The sequence below is a fragment of the Gymnoscopelus braueri genome (genome assembly GCF_963280865.1).
Source record: "Gymnoscopelus braueri genome assembly, contig: SUPER_24_unloc_1, whole genome shotgun sequence".
NCBI classification, from domain to species: Eukaryota; Metazoa; Chordata; class Actinopteri; order Myctophiformes; family Myctophidae; genus Gymnoscopelus; species Gymnoscopelus braueri.
In genome coordinates, this window is record NW_027660989.1 from 494998 (window position 1) to 517861 (window position 22864).

The window sequence follows — 22864 nt, forward strand, 5'->3', positions numbered from 1 at the left end:
GAAATGTAAAGGGTACTTTTTACCTATTCAAACTTGAAAACGGGTCATAAAAGACCCTAACACAATGGAAGGGTTAAAGTAATGGTAGAGATATGTTGTGTAGGAGTTTGAGTGCAAGTGGACCTTTTGTCCTTATGACGCCGCTATATGAAAGGCCATATAATTCAAGTTATCAGTTATCAGTAGGAGCCATCCTCTGTAGTTCCTGAAGGTTCACAGACAATCCCATGGCAATCCAGCCAGTACTGTTTTAGATATTATTAGATATATTTAGTTATTTAGGAATAAAGTATTGGACAGACAACCATCTTTAACCCTGCCTCTAGTGAGGTTAAAGCATGCATTAGGGGGGCATCAACAAAATCATTATTTTCCTATGGTAAGGCGTGCCTTGTGCTACTTCTCTCTTGCATGGAGCGTTATGCACAGCATTTCTTTACTCTAAACTTTTCAGCACAAGGTGGGGTATCTAACTGCTCGTCAATGTCACACTTGGCCCAGGCAACCATTCAAATCAAGGAAGAAGATGGCTTTACTACTTTACCAATTCCTTCCTGTTTCGGTAGATGTATGGTGGGACAATGGCAAATGCAGACCAAATAGTTAATCTAGTGCTGGCCTCCTCGAGGTGCCAAACATGAATTCTGAAAAACATGGCGAAGCAGCTTTCTGCTTGTATCAGTGTTGGTTTTGGCAGGCATTTTAGATTTAGTCTTAGTCTTATAGTTGGGTCATCTGTGGCACTTCCGTGACCGTGGAGAGCGAAGGTCCGTTTCTCAATGGATTTGTCATCTAGGAGGGTTATTAAACAAATTTAGCCGGGGTGTCTTTTTTAAAACGGTGGGGAAAATTTGTGAGAGAACAAAATCCAAAATGGCTGCCGTGAAAATGAACATTTTAATGGTTTGACCTACAATGATGCACAATACATGGTTTCAGAGCTTATTTAGGTCAAGGAATACATATATGGTGTTTATATAATGATTTGACCTATTGTCGACCTTCAAAAGTGCAAGATGGCTGCCAATTATGAGCTCCAAAAGGGAGTTTTTTTCAAGATCGTCACAGCGCCTTCATATTAGGCTCAAATGATAGCTCTGCTCATGATGAGTTGAATAATATACAGTATAAGTACACAGAAGTAATCTCTGAGGTCAATAAAGTCAATGTTTGTGTGTAAACAGCAGTTGCTGATTTGCGGATTCCCATTAAATAGGGTAGGCTACTGAGAATATGACTGATGGCATACGACAACCATGACTATGGGAGGTGGTTGCCAGACTACTGGGCAATGCTCTCTTCACTGTCAGATGAGCAAATGGAGTTCTTCAACGATCACTTTACCCAGTCGATGACAGGGCTACCCTACTCCTGCCAGCCCCTCGATCTATGGATAGAAACAACTATGAATCTGAACTCAAAGCTAAAGCAAGGATGGACTCAGCTTTTACAGAATGAGAAACAACTGTTCTCGACAACAAGGAACGCAAACAACGTTGCAAGGGTGAAGTCTACTGTGAAGCGGGGCCTCCAGTGCCAGCGTCGTCACAGGAAGCATGTCGAATGCCAGCCAGCGAGGATGAAGAAGGATGAGCAAGCAGTTCAGGACCTGCAGGCATGCATGAGGGATTTTGAAGCTGACCCATTTGACATCTCAGCTACACTGAGGTCACTACAGTCTGGCCTGGTTGCCTCACCAGAGTTACTGCATGACCTTATGACTGCAATTCCAGATGGCCAAGCGCAGGTCGAGACTTTTCTGCAAGAGCGGGTGTTCACCAAGATCAAGCCTCTTACTGCAACCATCCACAGGAATAAGAGACTGAATTTTGCAAGTGAAAAGATCTGCACACCTTCTGGTGCTCTTATGCAGGTGGCCCATATGGAGAGATCAGGACTTGTGGCCCTGGTGGACCTAGCAGAGGGATCTGGTATGATACAACTTGAATCAGCCCTTGAGAGAAGAGTGACAGAGGAGTGCCTTTCACTCTTCAATGTGGATGGGTCAATGCGCAAGACTGTGAAGAGCAAGATGTTAGAGGTTTTCACCCTAGAACCAGTTCCTGAGAAACCACAGAACCTTGTGAGCCTTGTAGACATGGGTATGATATGGCGGCTTGCCACCCCCACACCTGAGGACAGAGAGGCTAGGAAGCGGGATGGTTCAGAGTACTGTTGGATTGACTACCTGCATAAAATCTGCGCAATTATCTTCTCACGCCATGCCAATGCTTACCTCATCATTCTCATCAACGACAAGTATGACCTTCCCTTCAGCATCAAGGATGATGAGCATGATCGTCGGGCAGCAAAACATCAACAGGTCCCAAATATCTTCCAGAAACCCCAAGACAGGTTCCCAGGTGCTGCTGAATTCAGTGAACTCATGGTCAACTCAGGAAACAAGGTCAGACTGCAGAAACTTGTGAAAGAAGAGCTGAAAACACAAGTTGGTCAAGTGCAGGATGATATCATATACTGTGAGGGAGAAGTGTCAACCATCCTCAGCACTGGCGTGGCTAAAGGAGACTATGTCTTCAAACATCCAGAGGCAGATACAATGCTGCTCTCCGCCTTATCAACTGCCGTGCCATGCTCTCTGAAGAGGTTGCAGACATCATCATACCTCTCCATGTGATCACTGGCAGTGACCACACCTCAGGCTTCATTGGGCATGGAAAGAAGAAGGTGTTGAAGAAGGTGATGGTAGTTCCTGAGGCAAGAGAGCTCCTGGGACGAGTGGGTGGGAGTCTGGAGTTGAAAGATGAAGTGAGAGCAGATATGAATGCATTTGTCCTCTCAATTGTTTACGCAGAGAGTGCAGATGTTACGTGTGGCCAGGCCAGAGCTTCCAAGTGGCACAAATTGAAGAAGAAGTGTACGATTCGTCTCCCACCTGATGAGGACACCTTGGATCTTCATGTGGAAAGGACAAACTACATTACATATTGCTAGCTCCATTACAACCTTCAAGAACATCCTTCCCCCATTGGTTACGGCTGGAAACTAGTGAATGGGAAGTGCCGGCCAGTGCGCCATACCCTCCCCCCCTTGCCCCAGCAGCTCACATCTCATGACTGCTCAGATGAGAGTAGCAGTGATGACGAATGGAGTCAGTTTGGAGAATCAACAGATTCTGATGAAGAATAGTGATTCTGTCTCCGGTTCTCATCAACCATCAACAACAAGTTGTTACGTTATATCGTCTGCTTAGCTTACTTTATATCCATCCCTACTCTGTATTTTGTGTTTTCTACCAGCCTTTTCTCTCCACCCTTATTTCCTTTATTTCTATAATATTGTGATGTGAACATTAGTGTGTTTTATTCTAACAATTATATTTTCAGTTTGACTTTACATGGTTGCTGTGTCAGCCAGAGGGAGACGCTGTTGCCTCCAAATCTGCCCGTTGATCAGTTATTATTTTGGAATGCTATTTGTTGAAGCACCATAGTTATGCTAATGTACGGTACCAGTCATGTTTTTCGTTTCCCCATCGCTTTATTTTCATTTGACTCATTTATTATCTTTTAGTATTTCTGAGAAAAGAAAATAAATACATCAATAAATAAAATACTCCCTTTTGACTGTTCACCTTGTCGTGGTAAGGGAGCTTGAGTACCTCAGTGAACCCTGCGAGCTACGCCAGTAGGAGGAAACTCCTAGCAGGTTTTACCAAACCGGACAGGTCTAGGGTGAGAGGTCAGACAAAGCACAGTCAGACAACCTTGTGAAAACTGCATCTGGGACCAATAACTCACCCTGCTGAAGCAAACAAGGGTGATCTCCGACTTTCACAGATGGATAACTCAACTCATCATGAGCAGAGCTTTCATTTGAGCCTAATATGAAGGCTCTGTGACGATTTTGAAAAATAAGCCCTTTTGGAGCTCATAATTGGCAGCCATCTTGCATTTGAAGGTCGACAATAGGTCAAATCATTATATAAACACCATATATGTATTCCTTGACCAAAATAAGCTCAGAAACCATGTATTGTGCATCATTGCAGGTCAAACCATTAAAAAGTTCATTTTCACGGCAGCCATTTTGGATTTTGGTCTCTCACAAAATTTCCCCGCCGTTTTAAAAAAGACACCCCGGCTAAATTTGTTTAATAACCCTCCTAGATGACAAATCCATTGAGAAACGGACCTTCGCTCTCCACGGTCACGGAAGTGCCACAGATGACCCAACTATTAGTTTTTTGGACGAAATGCTTGTTAGTTTTAGTCACATTTTAGTCATTTCTATCCTTGATAGTTTTAGTCTAGTTTTAGTCGACGAAAACTCAAAAAGGTTTGAGTCTAGTTTTAGTCGACGAAAACTCAAAATGGTTTTAGTCTAGTTTTAGTCGACGAAAACTCAAAATGGTTTTAGTCTAGTTTTAGTCGACGAAAACTCAAAATGGTTTTAGTCTAGTTTTAGTCAACGAAAACTCAAATGGTTTTAGTCTAGTTTTAGTCATTGGTTTTATTCAAACAAATAAAATAAAATAATGTATTTAAACTAATTTAATTAGGTCAATATACATATTGTATTTAAGATATGACTGCTAACAGTATTATCATAAAATATATCCAATTTTTAGGGGATAACACAATAGTATACAACGTGTGTTACAACACATACTGTAATACACACAAAATACTGCATGTTCGGAAAATAGAATAGCCTAGATCAGGTTCTCATTATCAACCTTTTTTTTTTACCAGTACCAGCCAAAAAATATTTGTCTCTCCAAGTACCACCATTATGACTGATGTTAAAATACAGTAGCTTACACCTGCCCCATCCTATTCATATGCACAATTCACACAGGAGGCAAATGTATTCCTACTAAAAATTTTGTATTTTTGACAGTTGTGTACATTATGGTAGCACTAAACTGGCACTTAAACTCATGCAGTTAAAAGAAAAACGTCTTAAAAGCTTAATAACCACATGGTACCCTCTTTCTAAGCAATGGAAAAATTAGAATGTACATATACTGTACTGTACATAGTGTATGTAAGAACTAGGTATATTAAGTTACTGTACTGTTGAGTTCCAAGGATGTACTCGTCACGTCACAGTCATAGGCATGATGCAAACAACCATTGAACCCCTACTTCACTGACGTACCCCCTTTTTCACTTGCTTTCACTTGCCCCTGTCCAGCCAAAAAAGCCTGCATGTTTTACTCATAACAATCCATAGGCTTGATACAAGGCTAAACAATCCAAGTTAACCATTGGTTCTCAAAGTGGGGTCCGGGGACCCCCAGGGGTCCTTGAGGGAGTTCCAGGGGGTCCCCAGCTAAATGATGGATAGTTAGGAACCAAATGGACCCTTATGGGTCTGTAACTCTGAGAGTGTACAAATGGAACCAAATGGACCCTAACGGGTTCATTTGGTTCCATTTGTAGGCTACACTCTCAGAGTTAAATGAACATTGATTTTACAATATGAATTGGGGTCCCAGTCCCAGAGATAGAAATGCCATAAAATAGGGGTCCGTACTCCGTAGTAGGGGTGTTCGACATTGAAAAATATACTATCACGATATTTCATATGTTCGTTTTTAGGATTATTATTATTGTATGATTATTAATAACATATATGATGATTACTTATATTATATGATTATAACATTTTATAAGATATGATCATGGGGCACGTATAATCATTATATTATATAATATAATGAATCATCATATCTTATTAATTAATGTGTTCACAGACAGACAGGCTACATACAGATAGATAGATAGATGGATATAATATTAGTTTTTATGCTGTTGATAGATAGATAGATATAGATATAATATTAGTTTTTATGCTGCTGATAGATAGATAGATATAGATATAATATTAGTTTTTATGCTGCTGATAGATATAGATATAATATTAGTTTTTATGCTGCTGATAGATAGATAGATATATAGATATAATATTCGTTTTTATGCTGCTGATAGATAGATAGATGTTTATATAATATATTTTTTTTATGCTGCTAATAGATAGATAGATAATATTAGTTTTTATGCTGCTGATAGATAGATATATATTCCTTTTTATCCAGCTGTTGCATCATGTGACATTCAGTGTAGGCTGCTTATGGTGAGTTAGTAGTGTAACAGACTGCTTCAGACAGAACATCTGACAGTCAGTGGTGGAATGTAACTAAGTACAAATTTGAGGAATTTTCACTTTACTGGATTATCTTAAATTTTCAGTACTTTTACTTCTACTCCACTACATCTCAGAGGCAAATATTGTTCTTTTACTCCACTACAATTTAGTTACTTTGTAGATTTGTATTATTACAAAACACGCATTAACCACTTTATCCATACTTCAGCTATTTGAAAATAGCCGATCTACAAGCTCACAACGCGTGGCTTTGCGACCCGTTGTGAGCTTGTGAGTATTTCTGCATTGCAGTACTGATACTTTTATTCAAGTACTTTTTCCACCACTGCTGACAGTAGCCTAGTATTATTACACCTACCTACCTACTAACAGTAGACTAGCAGGTCACACAATGGATCATTGATATGCATATGCATCCAGCCAGGTCGGTCATTCCTATGTTAATTCATGGTGTTGATAAGCTTTTGTAAGCGAGGTACGAATTGTTGTTTTAATCGATACGCGAAGTCCGTCCATGTGCGTGCGTGCACTCTCTATGCGGGGACGGGACACCTTCGCTGTTTCACCCGCGTTTGGTTAAAAGTTATATCGAGTGACGTTCGAACATTGCAAACTTTGCAATTAACTTTAGTTTGCACTTTGCACCGTGTCGGTTTTGGAATATCCAAAGAGCCTGACTCTCCGTCCATTACTGCTGTTGTGCAGAGCACTGCAGACTGACAAGACAAGAGCTGCGATCGCCTCGCTGCCAAGAAGAAAGGGGGCGGGGACTTTGGGAGCGTGTGTGATGAACACAACAGATCTTCAAGCAATCAATGCGGTCCGGACGTGCGGTCGAGACGCGTTGTTAGCTTGTAGATCTGCTATTTTTGGCGAACGAAACCGTCGTACTACAGAAGTATAAATGAAGGAATAGAACTGCAAATCATAGACTGTGCACTCACAGGATCTCAATGGAAACAAGACCGCAAGGACCTTTTTTGTATTTTAAAATAAAATTGAAATATTGAAATAATATCGCTATAATATTTTGATCTCTTCATGCATTTTGAACGTCCCACCCAATACAAATTTCGTCTCGCCATCGTCTCGTCGACGAAAACACACATTCGTCTCGTCATATTTTAGTCATCAAAGAGCTATGTTCAGCACGTCAACGTTACGTTTTCGTCATGAAAAAAAGGGCCGTTGACGAAATCATATCGTCTTCGTCATCGTTGACGAAAACAACACTAGCTTGTATGGGCCAATGGCCTGGAACAAGCTCCCATTACATATAGGACAGACCATAGATGGCTTTAAAAGCGAGCTCAAGACCCACCTTTTTACTCTTGCTTTTAGTTGATTCCATTTTATTTTTGTTTTGTTCTTGCTATTGTATTATATTGTTTTAATGTTGATCTCGCCTCCTTTTAATTTGTTCTTGATCATGTTTTTGATTGTGTTTTTAATCTTGTTTAATATTGGGTTATTTTTCTTTCGTTGATCTTTTTATGTAAAGCACTTTGGGCTGCATTTTATGTCATGAAAGGTGCGACACAAATAAAGTTTATTATCATTATTAGTATAATTAGCAGTATTTAATTACAATTCATGCAGTGGCGGAACAACTCAAAGCCGGGCCGGGAGGCACAGCACAGTGATCCGCTCACTCCTAAACTGTGCACACACACTCCCTGGATGCCAATTCAGAACTTCTGCCAAATTTTTCACATAGCCCTGTTATAGCGCCACCAGGAGGCCCATTTGTGCAAAACCCATTTACTCCTACAGATTTTATCCAAACGTCATGCAAATCGGTACACATTATCTCTATAGTCATGTGATCAACACGGATCTGTCCGATTTGCCATATTCCATCCTCATTGGCTAAGGTTGGCTTCCAAAGTTTGCAGGATTGGTCCGTTTTGAACAAAATGCCTCAAATCATGAACGCAGCTTGCGATTTCCGTGAAATTTCACACGCACATTCCCACTAGGCCGAGGAAGAAATGGCACCCTTTTCACATTGGCCTGTTATAGCGCCACCAGCAGTTCTAATCTTAGCAAAACACATTTTTGGAACAAAAGCCTCAAATCATGAATGCAGTGTCTGATTGCTGTGAAAAGCCTAAGAAGAAATGACACCCCTTTCACATTGGCCTATTATAGCGCCACCAGGAGGCCACAATAACATACCTGACCTGGCGGAGACCTGTGCTCCGAGGAGCACTTTTTCTAGTTTAAATAGTAATCGGTGAAGCATTCATTGAGTTGTGTGAGCACGAGCAGCCAGGAATCTCACTGGTGAGTATAATGTTTATTTATATACTAAAGCTAATTATATTTAATTGCCCGGTTGTGCACACAGTCCTGTCCCAAGGCTCACCATGCAGATTTTTACCGTCCCACTTTGCCAAGGTGATTTTGAAGCAGACACGGCTGTAGGGACATGTCCCGGAGTGATCACCAAGACACCAACTAAGTCTTAAAAACACTACATTTCTGATACGTTAATTACACTGCCCACATAAATGCATGACAGGGTAATAGCATTTGTGCTGTCAGCGAGTGTCTGTGTCTATGTGTCATAACATTTTGTAGGAATTCCCTCAGCAATTACAAGTTACAAGGTAGTAGTTTTGTAGCCTAATCTGTATGAATTGTTTCTAGGAAAGGTAGAGCTCTCATTAGAGAAATTTCTGTATTTACCACAGAGTTATTTAAATATATCATATTGCCATACTTTGTCCTCTCCATAATGTTAAAGCTGTAAATAAAAAGGTTCTTACTGCTCTCCAGGATGTCAGCCAGCGCCTCCTGTTTCTCACTCCTCAGCAGGTGCAGTGTGGTCTTCAGAGCTCCCTCTCTGAAGCTCCTCCTATGCTCCTCCTCACTGTCTATCAACTTCCTCTGACTCTCTAAGCATTCTGGGTAACCGGTCATCAGAACACTCTGGAACCTCTTCAGCTCTTCCTTCACAAATGTAACAAGTTTCTCTTCAACCAGCTGAAACACAAAATATAATAATAATAATAATTAAAAAAATATATATAATAATAACAATAACAATAATAATAACAACAACCACATTGAATTGATTAAAAGTCCACTGGATTAAAGATTAATGGCCCTAATTTTTGTAAACAGCTGAACTGGTGTATACCGTAGTACAGTCAAAGTGTGGTGGACTTTTGTTGTTTTCGGGAACAGAGAACGATGGATTACCTGTGTCAAAGTGGCCCCCTATTTAACACTTATTCTAACCAAAGTAAATCGCTTTAAGCATTAAATCAAACTTAACAATCAACTTCATAGTATATTGTAGACTGCCCCAACGCTCCTGATTTCGTGTATAGAGGGGCGGGTGTAAAGAGCCGGCAAGAGATTGCGGCTGATCCCATTGGTTCACCGATCTGTCCGTCAACCCCCACCCCGTTAACACAACATTACGAGCGACGCCCACTGCACTCTGGTTGGTTGGGAAGTGAAACACTTCCTCATACCGAGTACACCGACGCGCTGGGCCAGGCTTTTATTTTTTAGCAACACTAAACAATAAAAGCCTGGAGATCGAGGCTAAGTATATTGCACTTACAGGGCACCCATCCTATTCTAATGAAGTTGAGAACTTACTAAGCATGATGTTGGTGTGTTTTGTCTTCTTTCAGTATTTTGATATTTTGAACATGATTCTGCCGACTGTGACATCATCGTACAGAATGTTAGTTCTTTCTGGACTAAAATGGACTACAGCCCATGTGTCCTGTAGTTCAAGTAAGTCAGACTGGCCCTTCCAGCTGATGTCAATCACCTTGTTAAGACTGCACTAAGTGGTCAGTTACCTTGTCTAGCAGCACCTCCACAGTGAAGGGCACCATGACACTGCCACAATAACTAGAAGATAAGTAAACAGCAGTGGTGTAGTGGTCTAGTATGCGCCGCTACAGCGTATGACCACCTTTTGTGACCAACATGCACGCCTTATATACACTGCCGTGCACGTGCATGCCTGTGAGACTGCGTGCCCGCTAGATCGAATCAATTGGTGCGGCTGTGAATGCCTGCTGTCACGGCCCCTTGGCCTGGCTAGCAGGGCCTGTGTGGTTGTATGGTGTACTCCCCTATGTGTCTCTATCTCTCACAGATATCCTATAGGCGTCGGCCAACTTGGGGTTCCTCATTAGGTGCATTGGGAGAACCTGATTAATGCTCCCTGGAGCCCTATATAAGAGTGGGTGGCAGCCATTCTAGGAATCCCTCACCAGATGACAGCACCCTTTTGTTCCTTTGCCTTATGACTGAGTTCACACAATTTACAACACCCCACACTACATTGAACACACATCCATACATTGCTGACACTACTGATTACTGAATTACACACCTCATACCTTTTGTAAAGCCTTATTTAAGTTCATTTGTTAATAAATCACTGTTACTTTTAAGCACTGCCATCGTGTCCTCCTCAATTTGTCATGGCCCACGGGCCGGGTTGTGACACTGCGCAATTTGCATATACGCTGTAGAAGCCTAGCATGCAGCTTTGTTGGTACTTAAAGAAACAATTGCAGTACTGTTAACACTTAGCACCTCAACACCCGTCTCTCCAAAAACAAACTGTGACATTGTTGATCCCAGGCAGCCCGGCCCGGCCCGGCCCGCCAAAACGGGCCGGACTAGGGCCGTTTCTGTATTTGAACATCGGGCATAGGGACGGGCTCGGGCTCACTGAACATTTTGCGCAGATAATTTCACTCTGGTAACATAATCCGCCTCTCGCGAAACCCCGGTATAGTTCATGGTTGTGCAGCAGCAGCACTAGCAGCCTGCAGGCACGCTGCTAGTAGTAGTCACATGACAACAACACACACACATGTCGCACACAGTAGCCTATACTTTTTCTTCACAGCGCTCGTGACTCAAAATGAGGAGTTTTTGTTTGTGTGTTACGCACTGGATTGGAACTATTTTTGCAATATTATTCTTCATAGTTTACCTCAAAGAAAGGTAGGCCATAATCTTTTTTGAGGTTTCGAGCCTATAGGCTCGAAACCTCTTTGAAACTCTTGGCTTTCTTCTTCCGCCGTTTTTGCAGTTCTGGCCTAACCGTGTGGTCACTTTTTACGAAACTCTGCATTATGGTAGAGGGCTATGCCAAACGGCTAAGACACGAAACTCACAACTATTGGCCAAAGGGTGGCGCTATAGCACTCAATTGACTTTGAACAGGTACAACTCATGCCCTACAACTCATGTTTGACCTACAGCCATGAAACTTCGATACACACATGCGTCTCCTCATTCCTAACAACTTTCACGCTCTGAATTTTGACCTCTGACCTTTAGATCTCCCACCATTTTGAATTATATGAAAAGCAGTTAAAACCAGGTCAGGTCTGTTGGTCCAATGGCTGATTGCTAAACCATCTATCTGCCTTGCAACCACAGGGTCGCTGGTTGAAGTCTCACCTCATGCAGACTTCATTTCAATTGCATTGCACACTACATGTCTGTATCAATTAATACATGTGCAATTGTTAAAGATAACATGGAATGCTTATTTGAGAGTAGTTATTTTCAATGTATGACGTACTTCATTGTGAAAATAGCCGATCTACAATTTCACAACTTTTTGGATAGCAACGCCTTGTGAGCTTGTAGATCGGCTACTTTCACTAGTTTTGGTACCGAGGAGACATCGCATTTCTCTATTGGTAAATGCTTTGTGAACCACTGATCTTAGTGTTAGTGATACAGGGGCTCCGTTCATGGCAGAAGGCAAGAGTCTATGATCTTTAACAGACCATGAAGCCATAGCTCAATCACTAGTGTGACAGACTGTGAGTTTGAAGGTTGAGTGTTCGATTCCTGTCTGTGGACATGGATATTGTAGAGGCTTGGCTTCATTAAAAGAAGCTTCTTTGGATGCTCCTTTCTTACTGACCAAGTATGTGGACCGAATTTATTGTAATGTTGAATTGTATAATAATCATGTGTTTCTATTTTTCATAGTGTAAAACCATGACCGTGAAGCCTCACCACCTCCTTGCCCAATCATAAAATGCTCATGTGTGCAACGGAACAATAAATGGCTTGAACGGAACTCTGTTGCCCCACATTCTTGTAGATGTGCCATGGTGATGTTCATTATTCTGTGAACCAAAGTAGAACTCTATCTTACAGTGGGTGAGGGGGGGTGGGGGCATTGCACAAAACATGACCATCCTCCTATAATTTGAGAAACGTCTGTCTGTCTGTAGTGGTGAGACCAAAATTTGTTCTGCCGGTTCTCCTCAGTGGCTGGAGCAATTGATCTGAATTTGCACACAGCCATTGACCATTACCATGTGCACGGAACAGCGAAGCCTGTTTTTCGATTTCACCAAATTTCAGCTGTTTATTAGCGTTTTTGTGTAAAAGAATGTCGCCATGGTTACGGGTCTGCCCAGCTGTGGGATGGCCCCGCTAGCTATGGGACGAACTGCCTCCCGGGTTGCCAGATCATGTGCGCATATCCCCCCACAGATGCGTCGACCGGGTATGAACTAGTGTTAATTAATGCATATGCATTTTTTATAAGATAACATGAAATGCCTTTTTGAGAGTAGTTATTTTCAATGTATACCCTATTTCATTGTGAAAATAGCCGATCTTCAAACTCACAACTTTTTGGATAGCAACGCTTTGTGAGCTTGTAGATCGGCTACTTTCACTAGTTTTGGTACAGAGGAGACATCACATTTCTCTATTGATAAATGCTTTGTGAACCACTGATCTTAGTTTTAGTGAAACAGGGGCTCGGTTCATGGCAGAAGGCAAGAGTCTATGATCTTCAACAGACACCGTCAGGCTGGATGAAGCTAGCTCAATCACTAGTGTGACAGCCTGTGAGTCCGAAGGTTGAGGATTCGATTCCTGTCTATGGCCATGGGTTGAAGTGTCCATGAGTAATGTTCTTAACCCTGGCTTGCTAGCCACAATCCCTCAGCACTTTGCTCAGCTGTTGAGAATGCTCATTTCATTGTTAGTTGCATGGGCTGCTTTGTCTCAAGGTCAATCTATTCTGTTTGTACGTCTTATTGTGCTATTGTTGCATATCGCTTTTTGCCTCGAACCCGTTTATTGCTTGCAGCTATATTTTGTTGTTGTTGCTGGCTGGGTGAGGATCATGACGCTGCTGTCTTGCCTTCTTGTGGGTTTGTTTTTATCAGAGCCGGCTGCTCACGCTCGAAAATAATGAATTAATAATAAAATAAATAAATAAAGAGGTCTCGGGCTTCGGACACAGGCTCAGGCTGTAAAATTGCGCCACCTACGGGCCAGGGCCGGGCTGAAATACCACGGCCCACATATTCGGCCCGTGCAGGGCTCTACTGTGGTTGTGTGTGTCTTCATGGAATAACTGGCTACAACAACTGAACATGGACAGGTAGCTAGCCTATAATGTCAAAATACTGCTAAAAATCTAAAGGGAAAGATCAAACTTGTTTCAAAAGCCATCAGCGTCACGCTGACACACACACACACAAATACGCACGCACGCACGCACGCACGCACGCACGCACGCACGCACGCACGCACGCACGCACGCACGCACGCACGCACACACACACACACACACACACACACACACACACACACACACACACACACACACACACACACACTCCGTGTACGTGCGTGTACTTATTGGCATCATTAAAATAGCGTATACCTGGTTGACACTGGTAAACTCTATCAACATTAATATTTGCAGACACATTACAAATGACTACCTAATACAGGTTAAAACAAATACATAAAGACATTCTAAATTCAAACCAAATTTATAATTAATAATAAAACTCCTGTCACACACCTCTCTCTTCCCTGGCCATTTGGTACTGTCTGACTAGGTATTAACAAGGTCTAACAAGTCTTAACAAGGTGATTGACATCAGCTGGAGGGGGCAGTCTAACTGGAACTGACAGGAATAACTGACATTATGTACGATGGTGGTCATGTTCAAAATATCAAAACACACTCCAACATCATGTTTATTATGGCCTCAACTTCATTAAAATAGGGGTTGGGTGCAAAATTGGCAAAGTTGCCCTTTAATCTATATGGCACTAAGATGTATTGCACTTCAACATTACACTACAATCAACATTTATTTGCATTTATTCTCCACAGGTGGAATTCATCAGGCTGAATGGCCAGCTCAGCTGGACAGGAAAAGACAACTCAAAATGTTGAGTTAAAATGTATTCAATAAACCATTAAAACCATGACTGTTCATTACATATGGGCTCAATTTAGTGACAATATTATTTTGTACTTGTAAAAATATTTTGTATTTGTAAACACATTTTGTATTTGTAAAAAAAATATTTATATTCGTAAAAATAAATTGTACTCGTAAAAAAAAGATTTGTATTCGTAAATAAAAGATTTGTATTCGTAAAAAAAAGATTTGTATTCGTAAAAAAATGTTTTGTATTTGTAAGCAAAAGATTTTTATTCGTAAGATAAAAATGTGTCTTTTTTGCTATATACATTTAAGGTTTCGAGGCCTATAAGGCTCGAAGCCTTATTGCATCTCTTGGCTTTCACTATTCTTCTTCCGCCGTTTTTGGCAGTTCTGGCCTAACCGCGTGGGCACTTTTTACGAAACTCGGCAATATGGTACAGGGCTATGCCAAACGGCGAAGAAACGAAACTCGTGCTATTTGGCGCTATTTTACTCAATTGACTTTGAACAGGTACAACTCATGCCCTGTTTGACCCACATCCATGACACTTCGATACACACATGCGTCTCCTCATGCCTAACAACTTTCACACTCTGACTTTTGACCTCTGACCTTTAGATCTCCCACCATTTCAAATTATATGAAAAGCAGTTAAAATCTATAGCTTTCTGGGATCTTTGAGCAATCTGCACGAAACGTTTTACACATGAACTTTGGACCTATACCGACAGACGTGAGCAAACGGATTTTCCATAAGTGAAAACGTTAAGCTTTTATGAGCCAATGAATATTGCAGTTTTATGCAAGGACTTTCATGAACAGACCTGTTAAAGGAATTATCCTTATCCTTTACACTGTCTACCCGCAAGTCTGTAGGTCCCTGGTTCAAACCCCAATTTAACCAGTCCAAATATAATTTACTGAACAAAAATCATGACTTTGTTAACACATTGGCTGCCAAAGACGCATATCTGCGTTCTATTTAATTTCTCGCCTGGCTGCCAAAGACGCAGATCTGCGTTTTTTTCTTATTTTTAGACCCAAAGACCAAGGAGATATGATATATCAAAGATTTAAACTCCTATCCACTTCATTGTTAACTTAAAACTTAAAAAATCTGTATCTCGGCTCCTGAGAATTTTTTTTTTCAATGAAAAATCTCTGGCAGTCTACAGCTAAAAATCTGAAATAATTCTGGCAGGTTAATTAATGCATGTTCACTTCTTCTCACTCTGTCACTGCCTCTCTCTCACTCTGTCACTGTCTGTTTGTCTGTCTGTCTGTCTGTCTGCCTCTCTCTCACTCTGTCACTGTCTGTCTGTCTGTCTGCCTCTCTCTCACTCTGTCACTGTCTGTCTGTCTGTCTGTCTGTCTGCCTCTCTCTCACTCTGTCACTGTCTGTCTGTCTGTCTGTCTGTCTGTCTGTCTGTCTGTCTGTCTGCCTCTCTCTCACTCTGTCACTGTCTGTCTGTCTGTCTGTCTGTCTGTCTGTCTGTCTGTCTGTCTGTCTGTCTGTCTGTCTGTCTGTCTGTCTGTCTGTCTGTCTGTCTGTCTGTCTGTCTGTCTGTCTGTCTGTCTGTCTCTCTCTCTCACTGTCTGTATGTCTGTGTCTGCCTGTCTGTCTGTCTGTCTCTCTCTCACTGTCTGTCTGTCCTTCTGTCTGTCTGCCTGTCTGTCTGTCTCTCTCTTACTGTCTGCCTGTCTGTCTGTCTGCCTTTCTGTCTCTCTCTCACTGTCTGTCTGTCTGTCTGTCTGTCTGTCTGTCTGTCTGTCTGTCTGTCTGTCTGTCTGTCTGTCTCTCTCTCACTGTCTGCCTGTCTGTCTCTCTCTCACTGTGTGCCTGTCTGTCTGTCTGTCTGTCTGTCTCTCTCTCACTGTCTGTCTGCCTGCCTCTTCCTGTCTCTGCCTTATCCCTCGAAACCGCTTATTGCTGCTTGCAGCTATATTTTTTATTGTGTTTGTAACATGTGTTAAACATGTTGTAATTGTAGAATTATATTTACAATGAACATTGTGACCAGAAAAAAACTAACTGTTTCTACAGATTGCAAAACTTTCTACAGATTGCAAAACTTTCTACAAGTTGCAAAACTTTATTTTGGGCACTCTGCACTTCCGGGTCTGAGCCAATCACGTGAGGCCTTTCCCACTACCCAATCATAAAGCTCCATAGGTCTCCATGGCAACATGGCAAACGGGGTTGCCATGTTGCAACCCCAAGAGTTTTAGCAGGAAATAAACAACGGATTACAATAATATAACATTCCCTATAATCAGTAACATGTAGGTGATACCTATGTCTATCAAATATGGTTTTATTGAAAGGCAATCAAAGGCTAGATCGAGTTTAGAAAGCAAACAGGTAATGTCTGGGGGCCTCAGTGCGGCTGCAGAGTTTGATTGAGTGTGAGACTAGGACACTCATTATCCCACATGCCATATGTCAAAAGGACCGGCTTCGCCGGGAATCGTGCGCTTGTATTTTGCTAAGAGATTGTTGCATAGTTTAATTGATATTCATTTATTAGTGCATTCAATTTCCCCATCCACTTTAATGGGAAAAGGAAAACACTTGATTTCAAGTATTTTTTTTTCAGAAACTGTATGGGCTAGAGTTTCAAGACATGGAGGGGAGGTTCATAATTTAGTCCGAAATTATCAAAAAAAAAAGTACACCAGTCGGCCTCATGGTGGCGCTATAAAAGCCCCCTTTACGTTTTGGCCTATAACCTTTGAACCGTAGGTCGTAAAATAAAAATCTTGGGTCATGACGCAACTCCCCATATAGGCCACGCCCATTTAAGTCAGGATACATTTTCCGCCATTTTGAAATTTCTTCAAAACACACTTTTAGCTCCTCCTCCCACATATTTTGTCCGAATTTCACAAAAATCGGTACACATGATCTCTTGACCCATGCGATAAACATCTCCAAACAAAATTTTGATAGTCCATACGGTTCTTCCATAAATGACTTCCAAAATTAGCGGGAGGGATTTTTACAAAAAAGGCCAAAACTCACAAACGAAACGTCCGGTCAATCCCAGATTTAAATCACATGTCAAGGGTAGTTTACTCAACAAATCCCTAAAAGCATTTCCACTTCCACAAATGCACAAAATGTAACCGTTTGATGCAAAAACATGATTATTTTTGGACCAATCCACTCCATTTAAGCTACACAGGATCTCTGATGAACATGTGCTCTCTATTATTATTTTATTGTTATTAATATTATTAGATACTGTATTATGTGTGTTGGAGGGAATCACATCCTGCCAAAAACTAGACTACACCGCTGGCATATACATATGGCCTACATATTTTTCTACACTTCTAATAGCCTACATGACTCATATATGCTATTTAATTCATTCACATTTATGTATTTGACACATGCCACAGGCCACATCAAATACGCATTTAGCCCTGTGTGTCTCATATATGTAGGCATATTTCTTCTATTACCATTAAATAGCATATATGAGTCATGTAGGCTATTAGAAGTATAGAGAAATTATCATTATTATTATTATTATTATAATACACATCAAAAGCCAGGTAGAATCCTCCCAGGAACTGTCAAATATCTCCTAAACAATCTTTTAATAGATTTAATTAACAATAAATATCAATTAAATAAAAGTTTTTGAATTATAAAATAAAAAATATGTATTAGTCCAAATTAAGTCACAGGCTTTTACATTTTTTGTAGGCCCCTCCCACTAATTGTGCAAGCCAATTACATTGTCACATGTCATCAGAGATCATGTGTAGCTTAAATGGAGTGGATTGGTCCAAAAATAATCATGTTTTTGCATCAAACGGTTACATTTTGTGCATTTGTGGCGCCCCCTATGGCTAATTTTGGAAGTCATTTATGGAAGAACCGTATGGACTATCAACATTTTTGGAGATGTTTATCGCATGGGTCCAGAGATCATGTGTACCGATGTTTGTGAAATTTGGACAAAATATGTGGGAGGAGCTAAAAGTGTGTTTTGAAGAAAATTCAAAATGGTGGAAAATCTATCCTGACGCAAATGGGCGTGGCCTATATGGGGAGTTGCGTCATATTCTTATTTTACGACCTACGGTTCAAAAGTTATAGGACAAAACGTAAAGGGGGCTTTTATAGCGCCACCATGAGGCTGACTGGTGTACTTTTTTTTTTTATAATTTCAGACTAAATTATGAACCTCCCCTCCAACTCTAGCCCTTACAGTTTCTGAGAAAAAAATACTTGAAATCGAATTTTTTCCTTTTCCCATTAAAGTGGATGGGGAAATTTAATGCACTAATAAATTAATATCAATTAAACTATGTAACCAATCTCTTAGCAAAATACACGCGGTCGATTCCCGGTGAAGCCGGTCATTTTGACATATGGCATGTGGGATAATGAGTGTCCTAGTCTCACACTCAATCAAACTCTGCAGCCGCACTGAGGCCCCCAGACATTACCTGTTTGCTTTCTAAACTCGATCTAGCCTTTGATTGCCTTTCAATAAAACCATATTTGATAGACATAGGTATCACCTACATGTTACTGATTATAGGGAATGTTATATTATTGTAATCCGTTGTTTATTTCCTGCTAAAACTCTTGGGGTTGCAACATGGCATGTTGCCATGGAGACCTATGGAGCTTTATGATTGGGTAGTGGGAAAGGCCTCACGTGATTGGCTCAGACCCGGAAGTGCAGAGTGCCAAAAATAAAGTTTTGCAACTTGTAGAAAGTTTTGCAATCTGTAGAAAGTTTTGCAATCTGTAGAAACAGTTAGTTTTTTTCTGGTCACAATGTTCATTGTAAATATAATTCTACAATTACAACATGTTACAAACACACCAAAAAATATATATAGCAAAAAAAGTTTAAAATCTTTTTTTATGGACAAATTTTACGAATAAAAATCTTTTGCTTACAAAAACAAAACTATTTTTTACGAATACAAATCTTTTTTTTACGAATACAAATATTTTATTTACGAATACAAATATTTTATTTACGAGTACAAATTATTTTTACGAATATAAATATTTTTTTTACAAATACAAAATGTGTTTACAAATACAAAATCTTTTTACAAGTACAAAATAATATTGGCACTAAATTGAGCCCATAATTACAGTACTTTACTGTGAAAAGTGCACTGTGCAAATACCTATAGTGCCAATAAACGCAAATACTCAATACTTCAATCATATGCACGTGCAAACAAAGGTAATAGATGACCTGTCTGTTACAGTGTTGTTGTACATTAACACACCTTAAATATGGAGTCCACTTCTGTTTGATGTTCCTGAGCAGGCTGACCACTGGAAACCTGGGATGTGTCCTGGTGGTCTCTGTAGAACACAAACACACACACACACACACGCACACGCACACGCACACGCACACGCACACGCACTCACACACACACACACAATTAGACAATTTTCGAAGTAGACGAGCAAAATGTCACTGATGAGTGTGTCTGTTTTAAATTTGCATTGTCAATTTATTAGATGGTTTATATGATGGCATAAAATGTGAAAGATTACCCGACCAGATTGCGAGTTGAAAAAACTTTTAAAAATGTATGGTATTCACTTCCTATGAAGCCCAACTTCCTATGAAGCCCATGTACTGCATTATAAACATACTTACAATGCATTATAATCTGCTTATCACACTGTATAATTTTAGTTATAAGCAGTCATAAATACACATAATGCTTCATAACAACAATCATAACAATTTAGAAAGCATTTTATGATGATTATTCAAGTGGCTACAGTAGAATCAGTACTGCTGTATGGGGCTGAGACATGGACACTAACAGTACAGCCAGGGCCCTGGATGGCGTCTATACAAGATGCCACAAGCTACTGTACACCCCCTGCGCTCAAGTCTGACCACTAGGGCAGCAAGCAGCTGGGAGAAATAGGGGATCAAATAGGTCTACTCATTTATTTTGTGTTATTGTGTGTGTGTGTGTGTGTGTGTGTGTGTGTGTGTGTGTGTGTGTGTGTGTGTGTGTGTGTGTGTATGGCGTGCGTGCGTGCGTGCGTGCGTGCGTGCGTGTGTGTGTGTGTGTGTGCGTGCGGGCGGGTGTGTGTGTTTTAAACCATCACTGGATGTAGAAAATCTACGAGAATGAGTAGTCAGACCAATAATCTTATGATTTCTGACATCTGCTCAGTAGTGTTTAATACAACTAATCAAGTAGTGTTTGTTTTACATTCTGACCTCTGATCAGTAGAGTGGTGTCCATCTTTGAAGTTCATCAGTCCATCCCTGGACTTGTCACTCTTCATGGAGACACAGCTGGGTACAGGAGACTCTGATCTCTGCTGATGAACCCTGACAAGATGATAACCAAGATGAAACATTATATTTATTTATTCATTCACATTCATCTATGTATCCTTTAATTCCATTTCAAAGGTGTTGCTGTTGTTTACAATGTCCATATATGGAGATCTTTTTATCTGTCAGTCCTTTTCCCTTTTATTCCCATATATGGAGTTCCCTGATGTATATATATATGGTAATGCCCCTTTTGTGCCCATATATGGAGCTGATTGATTTGTTTGCGCCTGATGCCATGACGACACATTGAAGTTATACAACACACTCCATATTTGGGCGTAACTGCATTGGGAACTCCTTATGGTTATAGCTGAGTCATGGTGACATGAACATGACGTCAGAAGTCCGCCGGCTGGCCGGACTTCGCCAATTTTAATATAGGATCAATACAGTAGTGTTTGTATTATACACATGGTTATGGTTAATGGTTATGTTGTACAACATAATAGGCTTGGCATGTTATATCTAATTGAGGTGTGATGATGCCACCTGTGTCTAAGTAGAACTAGTTAGTAGATTCTTCCCTGATTGGTCAAGTTAGCTTGTGACCAGGTGTAAAAGGTGGTAATCAGGTTGGGTTGATGTTGATGAGTTGTCTGTCTGTCATATGTGCATGAGCTCCTGTTTGCAATTAAAACATGGCTAGTGCGTTGCTACTCTTAGCTCTATCTTACTGCATGTATTTAGTGTGGTTGCCTATAGTGCGTACCAAAGATTCCTGAACGGGCGTCAACAAGTGCCATTTGGTAGCGCGGACATCTTGGTGGGGTATAAACAGGTTGACTTAACATTGAACCCCACAAGTATGTCTGCAGCTACTATGCCACGGCCCCTGTGGTGACGACACGTTGGCAAGCACTATAGGCAACCGACACTTATTAATCTTGGGCGAGTTTATTATAGAGTAGGGGTGGGCAACTTTGATGATGGAGAGGGCCACTATATTTCCACACTCACTCCAGAGGGCCACATTGCATATACTGTCGGGCCACTCTATGTCACACGAAGTTAGCAAAAATAGCCGATCTACAAGCTCAAAACGTGTCGCAGTGAGACAGGTTTTGAGCTTGTAGATCTGCTATCTTTGCTATTTTTGAATTAGAATCATGAATATTGTTTTGCTATTTTTTAATTGGAATCCTGAAAAGTAAAATTTGTATTTCATTTCAAAGGCATTTAGTTATACTTATGTTAACTTTATGAACTTAAAGGGATTTTCACTTAAAAAAAAACTTTGGGTCATTTTATCGTCTACTCAGGCTTTTGTGAGCCCCCTAGACCGTTTTGAAGTTGCTTGATTCAGTATTTAGATATTTGATATAATTTTATCAGACACGCCCCCCTCCTATACAAACCCATGATAACTTCAAACTCCATTTTTAACATGTTAGATTCATCAAAAACACCCGTCCTTGGTTCTGGTGACTCACCCTGCCCTCCTAATACGTGAGGGGGCCGTGTTTTTTTGATTACTTTTTTCATTTATTTTTTTATATTTGTTTTGGAAAATGAAAAAAATTAAATACAATAAAAATATTTTTTTTAAAAAATGAAAAAAGTAATTGAAAAAACACGGCCCCCTCGCGTATTAGGAGGGCAGGGTGAGTCACCAGAACCAAGGACGGGTGTTTTTGATGAATCTAACATGTAAAGAATTTAGTTTGAAGTTATAATGGGTTTGTATATGAAGGGGGCGTGTCTGATAAAATGAATATCAAATATCTAAATAGTGAATCAAGCAACTTAAAAACTGTCTGGGGGGCTGACAAAAGCCTGAGTAGATGATAAAATGACCCAAAGTTTTTTTTAAAGTGAAATATCCCTTTAAATACAAATACATTGGACGTAAAAAAGACAATATAATTTTAATACAAGTCATTAAGCTACTAATATAGACTGAAGTAATTGAAGCGGGTCATGTTTGCAATTGTAACAGCTGAAATCAATAATATCAGTATTCCGATATTAACCTGTGGGCCGCATTAAGTGAAGGTGGGGGCCGCATGTGGCCCCCAGGCCGCCAGTTGCCCATGTATGTTATAGAGTAACCTCAAAACTTTGGCACGCTGCTCCTGCCACAGTTTTGGCTGCACACAGTAGAGTCATAATGTCAAATCGACCAGCTTCATCAGGAATGGCTTGTATTTTGCTGA

General features: G+C 40.6%; 2 protein-coding genes across 4 annotated transcripts in view; both read right to left on the reverse strand.

The window, feature by feature from the left end:
- Window positions 1-22864, reverse strand: part of LOC308080976 (uncharacterized protein) — a 1029623-nt gene that overhangs the window by 461008 nt on the left and 545751 nt on the right. Inside the window, exons 10-12 of one of the 3 annotated variants that reach the window (XM_080457383.1) lie at window positions 20589-20702; window positions 19624-19702; window positions 8907-9123 (exon numbers count right to left, since the gene is read on the reverse strand). The exons of 1 other annotated variant lie outside the window; for it this stretch is intronic. In XM_080457383.1, coding sequence (XP_080313509.1) covers window positions 8907-9123; window positions 19624-19702; window positions 20589-20702 — 410 coding nt within the window. The remainder of the gene's footprint in view (window positions 1-8906; window positions 9124-19623; window positions 19703-20588; window positions 20703-22864) is intronic. One more of the 3 variants, XM_080457384.1, reaches the window with a different exon arrangement.
- Window positions 1-22864, reverse strand: part of LOC308080972 (uncharacterized protein) — a gene marked incomplete at its 3' end in the record, with an annotated part of 220493 nt that overhangs the window by 156889 nt on the left and 40740 nt on the right. The window lies entirely within an intron of this gene.